General features: G+C 30.4%; 1 protein-coding gene across 2 annotated transcripts in view; it reads left to right on the top strand.

Annotated features, from left to right (window-relative positions):
- LOC111631822 (trafficking protein particle complex subunit 12-like) overlaps nucleotides 1–13,577 on the top strand; it is a 35,708-nt gene that overhangs the window by 17,947 nt on the left and 4,184 nt on the right. The window contains exons 6-9 of one of the 2 annotated variants that reach the window (XM_023376136.1): nucleotides 3,835–3,973; nucleotides 4,042–4,154; nucleotides 5,655–5,727; nucleotides 11,625–11,698. In XM_023376136.1, the coding sequence (XP_023231904.1) occupies nucleotides 3,835–3,973; nucleotides 4,042–4,154; nucleotides 5,655–5,727; nucleotides 11,625–11,698 (399 nt within the window). The remainder of the gene's footprint in view (nucleotides 1–3,834; nucleotides 3,974–4,041; nucleotides 4,155–5,654; nucleotides 5,728–11,624; nucleotides 11,699–13,577) is intronic. The other variant, XM_023376137.1, reaches the window with a different exon arrangement.

The raw sequence follows: 13,577 nt of genomic DNA on the forward strand, positions 1-13,577 counted from the left end.
GTGCAGTTTCAATAATCGAAACATCAGCATCATCTTGAGCATGCTTGACAGTTAAATTAATAGCCTAGAATTTTTGCATGGAAATTAATCTCTTTTTGTTGTTGATATTGGAAAGAAATTTCTCTTGGCTTGCTATTACAGTGATCTTTTCATCAAAGAGAACATTGACAGGAGACATTTTGGAGTTGTTCCACTTCTGTTGCTATTATTCTATCCATCAAAAATGATAATAGTGTTCAAACTGAAATATTTTTGCATGTACTTCAAATATTATGAACATATTGATCTGAAAGTTTCATTTTGATGCCATACAATGCACAAAAGAAATCCATTGAGGACAAGTTGCACTTTTGAGATCAGGTTGGATTGCTAATGATCTGAAGCTGTTGAAGAAAGATGGTGTTTTTGTTTTTCACATTTCCACTTCATAGAAGAGTGATAAAGGACATAGAGCTAACTCATATTTTAAAAAGTCACAGACCTCTTTTCCAGATCTTTTCAAGACACTGATCTTTTGAAACAACAATGGATCAATGGGTACTTTATGAACTTTCCCATGACTATTAACTGTTAAAAGTGAAAATATTGCATTGGTATGCAAAAATTTGATGCCATTAATATTTTCACTGTTTTTCCCAATCATGTTAATACCAATATTCAACAGATTATGACAATTTATTTTGTCATATGAATATTGAACCTAGAAATATTGGTATTGGAATAAATAAAAAAAGTTTACGCTGAATTTCCACAGAAATTAGTGCTTACATCAAAAAATTGATAAGAACCAATTTTGCAGAATCTTCTCATCTTTAAGTTTATATATACAGTAGAGCATCGATTATGCGACTCAATTGGGGACTGGGGTTGGTCGGATAACTGAAAAAACGGATAACCAAAAAATATAAAAAAATACATTATAAGTATAGTATATTAGTGTATCTCATGTAATTAGTATATTAGTATATCACTATTAACCTAATTTGCGTTGAATTTTCATCGATGTTAAGCCTAACAAAAACTTTTTTTAAATAATAATTGTTGCTATTCTATCGTTAAAAATTAGAAAATTAAGCCTTGTTGAAATACTGGCTCCCTTTCATGGTCGAGCCATGTTGCCAGCTAAAACACGTAAAAATACTATTAAAGTAGCCAAAACATAGCCAAATATTGTAGCGCCATATCACTAGCTGACATTTGAATTTGCCGACTAGAACAGTCGGTTAACCGATGTGACAGTTAATCGGGGGTCGGATAATCAATGCTCTACTGTACCTTCATTGCTGTAAAATCAATAGCAACAGAGACATTAATGAAAAACTAATTTTACACTCCTTGTAAGTAACTTTTTAACACTGAAACATTAAGCATAATGTTTCAGTGTATAGCAGAATGCAGGGGACTTTTGACATTTCATTTAGTATGACTAAACAAAAAGTACAACACGAAAGTTACGTTCCAAAAAATTACAGTGTTATACAAAACAAAGAACTAGTGTGAAAAGGGGGGGTTAGGTTCCAAAAATTAAAAAACATGCTGTTAAATCCTTATTTAAATTGGATTTATTATTCATTTTTTTCATAGGTAAAATACCTATTTATTATTTAAGTAAATATTTTACCAGAGAATTATTCATTCTATATGATGATCTCAGCATGAGCATCATCAACTGGTAACAGTTTTTGGGTGCATTCATTAATAGCGGTCACTCTGCAACAGGAGTGCGCTGCTGTTTGTAGGCATTTAGGAACGACGGTGAAAAAAGATGGCGGCACCCGCACTATCGATAGTATCGTGATGGAGGAATCTATAATTCTAAAATGAGTTTTTAGAGGCAAAAGAAGGGTCCCAATTATAAAATTTAACCATTAAATGGATTATTTGTTGAAAGAGCATTCAAAGTAGCCACGAAAACAATTAGAATGCTCACGTGGAGTTACGCGGAGATATAAAAGAATGCACCCTTTATTACATTTCATGTTGTACGAGGGTTTTACCTAATTCCCAAACCGTGTTAGAGTGAACCCATGCTATAGAAGTGCCGTGTTATATGGCGGTTACCTGTATATAAAAATTCAGCTTGCTTAAAATTTCTCTGCAGAATAGCCTTTTATTTTGTTTAAAGTGACTGGTCTATATACCTTATCTGTTTGTTTCCAAGTTGGTGCCACTGCCTAACTGCTGTTGATTGGGACACTCAAAGTTTTTCTGCAATTTCTAATTTAGATATTGTAGTTTGGGTAAGTTTCCACTGTGCAGCAATTTCAGCATTTTCTAAGCTAAAAGGTCATCAAAATGAAGTTTATCTTCTAGATTGAAACCCCATTCTTAATTTTTTAAATCAATGCTGGCGTTTAAGGCTTTATGATACATACACACTACATATATTGTTCATTACACAGCTGTAACTGCAGTGTTATTTTTTTTAGATTCATATAATATTACATGCCTTAAATGTTTTTCTGAGAAGCTTGTTTTGATTGACACTAATAATTTAATATTTTTTAAAATAATGAAACACCATTATAAAAACTTGTATAATTAAAAAAGGTAGCATTTGAACTGATTGGTTTATTATACAAGTTATGCTATAGCATGAAAACAATGCTTAGAAAAAAACAACACTACTTATGACTCAACTCAATATTACTATATATGTTAGCCTGCATGGCCAATATATTTAATAAAATGTATAATATTAATAATAAGAAAAAATTTCAAATCTTAAAGCTCACTGGATGGTTGTTTTAATTTTTAATATTAATTGAAATTAAAATTGAAAGCAAAGTCTGTCAAAGCAGTCACCTGTTATTCACTTTCATGTTCCAGAATACATCTTGATAACCTGACTTTTAGGCTATTGGCTATCAAAAATTTAAAAAATTCCCTTAAAACAGAGGGAAAAAATTGTCTTGTACACTGAGTGAAAAGCTTGAGACTTCAGAATATCATTTATGCAACTTGTTTTCCAATCAAGACATTGATTTCTTCTTTTTCTCTTTGGCCTTAGTCCTGCTTGGCAGCAGGGTTGGCAAACCTGGATTTTATTTTGAATTGCCATTTGGTCCAATCATGGGCCTGGTCTGGATGTAGGCCCACAGCCCACAGGTCCATGTAGCGTGTCCAGCCAACGCTGTCTTGGGTGAGACCCAGATACCTCCAAATGTAAGCCAATGCAGATGATGGAATCGGCGTCAGTGCAGAGCGCATGGCCATAGAGGTGCAGGCAACACTCATGTGCTTTCTTGCTGATCTCAGCAACACCATACCAGGCTCTGATGTTAAGACATTGATTTCTCAGTGGCTAAAATATTAGCAATTGGGTAGAGCTTTTAAGCTCTACCAAATTGCTTATCGCTAAAAATCATAATTACAAGATATCAAAGATGCCTTATGAACCAATTCCTAGAAATCTTTCCAAATGATAACTAATGTTTCTTAAAGGCAAACAATTGCTCTTTTAAGAATCTCTGTTCATAGAAGTTTTGTTATTCATTCAAAGTTGAATTAACAAAGAAGTGTATGCATTTGTAGAACCTTAAATTAAATGGATGCATAATGAAATATGATATTACTAGTATATTGTGTTCTTAGGTTGCTGGCAATTATTATGTCATCATTATACACCATAGTTTTTTCTGTTGTAAACTTAGGGAACATTATTATTGGTATTATATTGTAAAACCCTGCTCCAACCACCTTTGTTTAGGCAAAGACCTGTCTTAGAGCAGAGTATAGGCAGGAATTTTGAAAAGACTCTGTGGGGTTAAGTTTTTGTAAATTTGTGTAAAGTTATAATGGATTAATTAACATTTTTCCATCCAATTTCTTTAGCTTTGGTTCACAAGACTTGCATTATTTATTAAATTGAGAAAATTTTCTTTGGCCGAAGTTGAAAGCGAAGTATTTTCCGACCTCGATCAACCAGACATGTTTTATGAATTTTATCAAGATGCGTACAAAGGAAAAAAAGGTATACTTCTGAGTAATTTATATACTTAATAAATTACTAATAAATACAATATGTATTAATACATTTAGGATCCATGGCACCATTCTCTTTTCGATTATTGTTGGCTGAACTGCCTCAGTATCAGGGAAATCATCAGAGAACTTTAGACAAGTTATATTCTTTACTTGAAACAGTATCTCTTGTAAGTTTTTATATATTATTAATAAATTTTAATAAATTACTAGGAGTTTGTTCCTGGAAATCTAACCCTGACATTTTGGGTGGTTTTGCAGCATTTTTTTCTTGTGTTGTGAATTACAATTTTTTATATATAAATAAAAAAATAGCAAATAATAATCACAGTTTATTATCTAATAAGACAAAAAAAATGCAGAACAAATTAAAATTAATAAGCATCTTTCAATGGTGCTTAATCAATCACTTAAATACCATATTGTTCTATATAGCAGCTAAGATGAATTTTAACTTGTATGAAATTCTCATTCAAACGTACTTATTTATTTTTTCTTTCAAAGACTGCTCTGTGATGCCATCCTAACTTCATTATAATGAAATAACATTGGCCTTACTTACCTTGGATAGATTGTCACTCTATAATAATTTATATGTTAATTTTTTGAATTGTTAGATGTGCAAAAAATGAAATATCAAACATTTACTTTCTGAAAGTGATACAAGAAATTGTCATTAATTTGAACTCGGATTGTTCAAAATTCTGTTTATTTGCAACTGTACTATTTTGTCCCAGACAGGGATATAGAGATTTACATGTCAAGGAATTTGGTTATTTTGAAATATGGCTACTTTGAAATTTGAAGTGAAAATTCTGTCCAAATTGTGTTATGCATATGTTAACTCATTTATTTAGATTGAAGTGCCTCCAAACTATAAGAGAACAATAAACAAAGAACCACTCTAATTTGATTAATATGGCTTTGCTTTTACAGTAACACATTTTCAGGTGTCATCTTACCCCTTTTTTCTTATCTTATAAAATATGGCTGGGTTTTGAAGATTTGGAATTGCAAGATTGGACTATAGGTAACAGACAGATATTTGTAAGGCATTGGCTGACTTACTACTTTTTAAGCCACTTTAAAAATAAATTGGGCTATATTTTGAGGAATTCTGCTTTAGTTTTTATAAAATCTATCTGTGAGGTTCTCATTAAACATGTGCTGTTTACCTGATGTTTATTTATATTATTATTATTAATTAATGTAAATACAATTCTGTTTATGTAGCCGTATTCCGTTTGCTAAATAAATTATATCAGTTACATGGTATTTGGCATGTTGTACAGAAATATGTAAATCTCAGATAATTTGAAGTTGTGATTATTTCTTCCCTTAAATTTCGAATGAATGAGGATTTCCTATAGTTATATCTAAGCTAAAACTGTATACCATTTTAATATAGCCTTTAATCGTAGCATTGATGTAGCAATCAAAACTGCATTAAAATTGAGGAATATATATTATTTATTATTATTAATTTTTAAGATTATAATCCATATAACAAAGTTTCTACAAAAATATAAAATAATAAAATGTAATTTTTTTCTTCTATATTTTTGATATCAAACCGTAACAACTTTTAAACGAAACAAAAGATTTTCGAATAAAAAAAATAGTCAGTCAGTTGAAGCAATTTCAAATTTATTTTTTATTTTGAATATTAGATTCTTCAGAATTTGAAGAATGGATTTTCTGAAGATGGAAGTGAAGCTAACATGACTGACACCATAAGAAAGAGTGAGAATACTTTTTACTTATTATTATAAACTATTTGGAGCTTTAATATCAAAATTGTCAAATGTACTCAATAAATATTATCTTCAAACTATACTTCTTATAAAGAAATTATTATATCTAAATAAAAATTTTCTGTAAAGACACTGTTTCAGTGGGGTCAGGGCCTCTCTAGGGGCAGGCAACCCGGATATTTGTCCAAGGCGCCAAAGTTTAGGGGTGCCATTTTGGCTGTAAATGTTAGAAAAATATTGATATGTTCTCATTTACTCAATTAATAGAAAATTTCACGTATCGAAGTTTTCTTTCTCTAAAAATTTACAGTGCGTAGTGTATTTATACTGTTTATGTCTAAAAGCTAAAAATATTTACACTATTATTGAAAAATTAATGCAGAATTTGTAAAGGACGATGCTTGAGCTTGTTTGAACATGCATATACTTCTCTGAACAGAATAGCATTAGCATGCGAGCATAGAGCTGCTTCAGCTTGTGTTTGAACATGCATAGACTCACTTATACTTACCTCTAATTATAAAAGAGTGGTTTCATTACACAATTCTTGCTATTATGTCGGTAGTGATAACAAGTGGAAGTTCATAAAATTTACTTAACCCCTTAATGCCCACCTGTTATTAATTATAATGTAATTAAGCATAAAAAATACTTAAAACTGAAAAAAAAAACAAAAGAAATGCGTTAATTTTGGTTAAAAAGCTTCAAATTTTATTTTCCTTTGTCTCGCCTTTCTGTGAAATTTGACACTGAAGAGTCATTGTTTACACAGCTGGATGACCTTGAGAACAGCTGGAGTCGGATTTTCCGGGGCATTGTCATAGACGTCTCGGGAGGACAAGGGTTTAAATTAGGGTGAATACTAGTGGCCGTATACCAGTATTTTTAAATATTTTTAAAAAATTAAAATTTTAATTGCGATTTCTGACCTCCCTAATTAATTAAATTTATATATAATAAAATCTATTAATTAAAAAAATTAAAAAACTATTGGAGGTTGTTTTTGACATCAGAAAGTAGCTTTAAATAACTTTACTGAAGGAAAATCCGTGTGCTAGAACTTTAGAACGATGAATTAAATTTGATAAAAAAAATCCCATTAAGCCTTAATCAAGCCTTATCAAAGGCTAATTAAAATCGTGATAAAATTTTTTTGCATGGGCAAAAATTTTTGCAAAAATTTGTGGACCTAAAAAAACATTCCAAAAATTGAAAAAAAAAAATTTTGTCAAAAGTGGCCTTAACTACCGAGTTTTTCGTAATGCTATGTAAACTTGATGAGTTATCTCGTCAATGGGCGTAGTGCGATTTCTTAATTTTTGAAGATAAGTACATCTATAATTAAGCTATTGTTTAGTTTGATAGATACTAGTCTATCGTAAATCGATTATCAAATCGAAACAAGTGTTTTTAAATAAACTAAATATTTAATTTATCCAAAAAGGCTGTTTATTAAATCAATAAAATATTGTATTAAATTTGAATGTATTCTATAGGTATAATTATTTATATTTTTGTTTTATGAAAATAATTATTTGAATCAATAATATAAGACATTTATTAAGTTCATTGCTTCGATAAAACACATTTTATAATAATATATTTGAATAATTGAACTGAATAAAATCTCAAAATCAAGAATTATAAAATTGTTTTTAATGACTATTTATGGTTTGCTGAAATATTTGTTATTATAAAATACATATATAAAAACACTAGACTTTCTTTATGTTCACAGGATACAAAAAATATTGTAAGCCATAAAATATTTTTTATGTCCATTGACAGAATATAATTTTGAAGTTATGTTAATTATGGTTTTAGCTTATTTAGAACAAGGATAAATCTTTATTTTTTTTAAATATTATTTTATAGTTTACATTGTTTAATTTGAGTTATGTGCATGCCTCTTTCAGAATGTCTAACGGTCAAAGAAAACTGTATGGTTACCAGTACAAAAAAAGAAGGCTGGAAAAGGAAGCCAAAAGTCAAAAATAAGCTGACGCGTTAAAAAATTATATCCAGAGTTGTACCAAAACAAATGATGACTATGAGAATCCAACATCAAGTCCAGTTATAAAAAAAATACAAAATCGTGAGAGGATGATGATGACAAACAAATGGACCGAAAGAAGTTTTTTAGTAAGACAACGTCCACCTAAACCATTGCATAATTACAAATTTTCTTCCAATGACACTGGTTGACATTTTAGCGTAAATTATTATACGTGAATTTTAAGCAATGGAGAGCAAGTTTTATGAGACTGGCTAGTGTGCTCTCTTTCACAAAACTGCGTTTACTGCTTCTGTTGCAAAATTTTTGGCTGTATAGTTCTCTTTCAAAGGAGGGTTTTAAAAGTTGGAAGTACCTTGGCGAAACTTTAAAAGAACATGAAATTTCCAAAAATCATGGCTAGAAATGAACCTAAGGTTAAAGTGTTGTAAAACTATAGATGCGTCCTCTCAAAGAATTATTAATGCTGAAACAAATCATTGGAACGGGGGGCTTCTAAGAATCGTAGCAATTACTAAAATGCTTGATAAACGTGGTCTGGCTTTTCAAAGTACAAATGACAAGTTGTTTGAGTATAAAAATGGTATTTCTTAAAAATAGTTGAGTTGCTATCTGAATTTGATCCCATTATGAAAGAGCACGTCCGTAGAGTGCTAAAAAAAGAAGAGACTAAAGCTCACTATCTCGGAAAAAATATTCAAAACGAGATAATAGATCTACTACATCAAAGTGTAGAGTCTCATATTATTGATGAAATAAAAAAATCAAAATATTTTTTCATAATTTTAGACTGTACTCCTGACATTAGTTAGGTAGAGCAAATGACTCTTGTAATCAGATATGTTTCAATCAGTAAATTTGACTCTGATGTTGAAATTAAAATTAATGAAAGCTTTTTAGGCTTCTTACCAGTTGAAAGATCCAGAGGAAAACAAATGTCTGATATTATAATTGGAGAACTTAATGACTTGGGTTTAAATTTGCAGGATATCAGAGGACAGGGATACAACAACGGGTCCAATATGAGGGGCGATAAAGCAGGAGTGCAATTTAGAATTAAACAATATAATTCACAAGCATTCTATGTTCCATATAGTAGCCACACACTCAATCTTGTTGTTAATGATATGGCAAAAGCATCCTTGGAAGCCACTAATTTCTTCAACACAGTCCAAAAAATATATTTATTTTTTTCGACATCTACTTTTCAATGGGCAATACTTTTAAAACATGTTCAAGGTTTAACTTTGAAACCATTGAGTGACACTAGATGGGAGAGTAGGATAGAGACCTTAAAGCCTTTGAGATTTCATTTGGGAGATGTATACGACACTTTGCTAAGCATTTACAAAACCAAGAAATTAATAATTTAATAAGAGACAAAGCCTTGGGTTTATTAAATTGTATTAAACAATTTAAGTTTTTGTGTTCATTAGTTATTTGGCATAAAATACTAAATTCCGTTAATCCAATAAGGAAGTTGATGCAAACAAAAGATTTCAATCTAGCCTTTGCACTTGGTCTTTTACAAAACTGCAAAATATTTTTTAAGAATCTTCAATTGGATTCATCCTTCAATGAAACTATTATTGATGCAAAAGAACTTGCTACCAAAATTGATGTGGAGGCTAATTTGAATCAACAATAACATGACGCTACGTTAGAAGAAGGAAAAGGAACTTCTTATACGAAGCACAAGATGAACCCATCAAAGATCCAAAAGAAAAATATAAAATAGATTTTTTTATTTTACAATCGATCAAGCACTAAATGCACTAGATGCTAGATTTGAACAACTTAGTAATCATAGTAACTGTTTTCAATTCTTATATAATATATACAATTTAAATATCATGTCCAAAGAAATGCTACTAAAACACTAAGAATTTAGAATGCATTTTAACTGATGGTGATTCTGTTGACATAAATGGGGTAGAATTAGCAGAGGACATTTCAGCAGTATCTGCACTTTTGGGCAAAAAAGAAAGCCTAATGAATGTACTGAACTTAATTACAAAGTTAAATTTTACCCCAAATCTTACTATTGCTTTAAGAATATTGCTAACGATACCAATAACTGTAGCAAGTGGTGAAAGGAGTTTCTCTAAGTTAAAATTAATTAAGAACTTATGTTCAACTACTATACAAAATCGTCTTAATGGTTTGGTCATGTTGGCAATTGAGCATGAAATTGCTGATTAAGTAAATTTAAAAGATGCAATAAAAAACTTTTTTCTTACTTTCAGTTCTGCAAAGCGTTTTGTGATTTTAGCGGAGTTTATGTTACCTTGTTTTATTTTCAAAATAATGACATTTTGTTTGTGCAATAATACATTTTTAATAGCATTTAAAAATGTAAAAAATTATATGGTTAACAATTTGTGGCTAGGTACAGATATTTCTTAATTAATTTCTACTGTTTTGTACTGCTTGATTATCAATGTTATGTTTCTTTCTAAATATATGCTTTTGTTAAAATTTAAATAAAATGATTTGATTTTGTTGAAAATAAAAAAATATGTACTTTTATTTAAATATATATATATTTAAATAAAAGTACATATATACATACATATATATATATATGTGTACTTTTATATATACGTACATATATATATATTCTTAAGGGACGGCAATTTTTCTTTTTGTCCGGGGCAATGTAACCACTAGAGTGGGCTCTGGTGGGGGTTTCAAGATTGACTATAAAACTTAATGTTATTCTTGCAGCAAAGTTGTTGGTGTAACTCAACTTCATATTTGTATTGAATTTTGGAGTTTGTATCATTAACTGGACAAGATGGAAGTGATACAATTGAATGAATTTAGTTGGGATGTTAATGCATGCACAATAAAGATAATTAATAGTACCAGGAATTATAACATCATACACTATATTGTATACAGTTTAATATCTAGTGGAACAGCAGTGTAAAGAACTTTGCTACTCTAACAAGCCAAGTTTCCAAGTAACAAATGGATAGTCAAAATTTATTTTATATCAATCAAAAGAACAGTTGCTGATTAACCAGAATCATCAAAAAATAATTGATTTTCTGTAATGTTGTTGATTTTATCCATATTTGCCTGAAGTATTATTGAATAATATTAATTCAATAATTAAGATTAGAAAATTTAAATGAAATAGTATCTTTGACAAACTCGTAACAAATTTCAGCTAAGTATTGATGACACTTAATCAAATTCTTGTCTGAATTGTATAATTGCAAGTTTCACTCTTGTTTGCTGCTATGTTATGATTCTTAAAAAAATCAACACTTTTATTACTGAATTTGATTTAGGAATAAATGTTCTATCAAGTGATACAAAAAATCCTGTTTTTGATTTGTTACTCTAAAATTTGTTTTGTAAACTAATTTTAATGTGAAGACGTATTTTGAGATTTCAGTCAATTGAAGCTGTATTCACTTCATATGAAATATGATTTGGTGCTTTTGATCACAAAGATTGTGGTGTATTGATACATCAATACAATACATGAAAACTAAAATTTCTTCAAAAGTATAGTTTTCATGGGATTATTTAAATCAGCTTGTTGAAAAATACGTTATTGAGATTTTATTTTTAATTCTTTGTTTTCAAGCATAATAGCTCAGAACAGCTCATAAACTATAAATGTTATTTTGTTCCAAACTCTTATATGTATAGATCAAAACATACTCTGATGTGATTTGTGACATTTTGCATATTGTGGAAAAATGAAAATTTTTGATCCTATGCCTTTATATATTATGAAAACTCAAATTTGGTCAAAATGCCTTTCTAACTTATCACCCTTGATATATGGTGTAGTATTTAAAATAATATAGATACATTTTACAAATATTTGTTTGCTAAAAAATATTTTATTGCAGTGTCAATTCAATTGTGGGAAGAAAGAGAGCGTAGAATTTTATATTCGTTAGTTAACTGCGTTCTTTCTTTGAAGGTAAGTTTTCTGATGATTATGTTGTAGAGAAAAATACAAATAATTTTGTGTGTCTTGAGGGAAAATTTAGGACTACTGTAGACTCCATGGGTCATTCTGTGTAAAAATGCTATATCAACATAAGTATGATTCTCAGTAGTTACTGTTACTCACAGCCAAACTTTGATAATCATTACATTAATACGAGGGCTGTTCGGAAAGTTCGCGGCCTCAAATAGAACAACAAACAAAATAATGTTAAAACTTTTTTATTTTTTAATGTAGACTCCTTTGTTAGCAATGCACTTATTCCAGCGATGTTCTAGCTTTTTTATGCCATCACAATAGGTCGATTTGTCAAGGTGTGCAAAATACTCGTTCACTTCAGAGATGACTTCGTCATTTGAGTGGAATCTCTTTCCAGCCAAGAATTTTTTTAGGTTTGGAAAAAGGTGGAAGTCACTGGGGGCCAAATCAGGTGNAACAAAGACCCTTTTGTTGCCAGATTGAATTCAAATATCTAACTTAAACAGTTAGACATTTGAATTTTTTCTGTGTGTTTTAATCCCCACAAGATGTTAGAAACATTGATTTTTAGATGAGCACTATCGTTACTTTTTGCCTGCGAAGCGGGTCCTTGCAGCTAGATTCTAGATTACTTACAAAAACAGTCTTTTATATATATAAAAAAACTATATTACATACAAATAAAAACCCAGTGAAGTGGGTCCTTGCAGCTAGTATACCATAAAAATGTAATTTTGGAAGAGAGACACTAAATAGCATATTAACCTGATAATACTAACTACACACTAAAGATAGCTTTCCATGGAATTGTTACAAATGGTAACTGACTCAATTGCATTGAAAATAAATTTTGTCTAAGAAATAAAATACTCAACTTGAGCTATGGTTTACAAAAAAATTGGCCCAATCACTGTAACAGACATCTCTATATATGCCTGAAAATATTACTCCTCTGAAAAAATTGCAGGCAATAAATTATGTGCACCTAGCATTTGCATACAATTACCACTTTGTGGGTCCTCCCTTAGCAGCAAACATGTTGACAATTCATGTAGGCACCAATATGATGTAGGCACAGCAAAGATCTTGTGGAATGTTGGGCCACACTTCCTGAGAACGGTCTTCAGCTGATCTTTTGTTTGGGGCTTGTGTTTTTACATCTCTTTCTTGAGGGAACATAAAAGGTCCTTGATTGGGTTCAGATCAGATGAATTTGGAACTCAGGACTTGGACTCTGTTTTGGCAAGGACAAGCAGTAATGGAAGATGTGGCTGGAAGATCACATCTCCCTGCAACTGAATAAAGGCTATGGAAGGCAGTAAATGCCATTGCAAAATTGCCTGGTAACATTGTGCATTGATAGTTCCATCATACAGAACAAAATCACCAATATTAGAATACTCAAAACACCCTCACAGTTGAACCATGCTTGGAAAAACTTGACTTCCTGCTTCACAGTTTTGGGTTAGTCCTTCATTTGGCTGGTGGATGACTCTCTGTCCAATATTTTCATAAAAGACTAGAAAGGGCAACTTGTCAGACCAAATACTCTTTGCCATTGAGTTCTGGCCAGACAGTTCTGACCCTCTTCATCATTCTAATATTATGTATCTAGAAACATAATATTAGAATAATATAATAATCTTTTTTACAATGTAATGTAGTTGTAAAAGAACTTGTAACCCAAAAAGAATCTTCTTTAAACTGAAGATGGACAGAACTGTCCAAAATGCATAATAAATAAAAAACAGTTAAAAAAAAGTCTTTTGGTGTCCAATTGAAAACATTTCCCAAAAGGTATGATATGTTCTCAGATTAGAAGCCAATATAGAAGCTTGATAACATTAAAATGATATAGTGAAACATTTGCTTC

Source organism: Centruroides sculpturatus, unplaced genomic scaffold (assembly GCF_000671375.1).
Source record: "Centruroides sculpturatus isolate CEXI.00-Female unplaced genomic scaffold, Cexi_2.0 scaffold180, whole genome shotgun sequence".
In the NCBI taxonomy this organism is placed as follows: Eukaryota; Metazoa; Arthropoda; class Arachnida; order Scorpiones; family Buthidae; genus Centruroides; species Centruroides sculpturatus.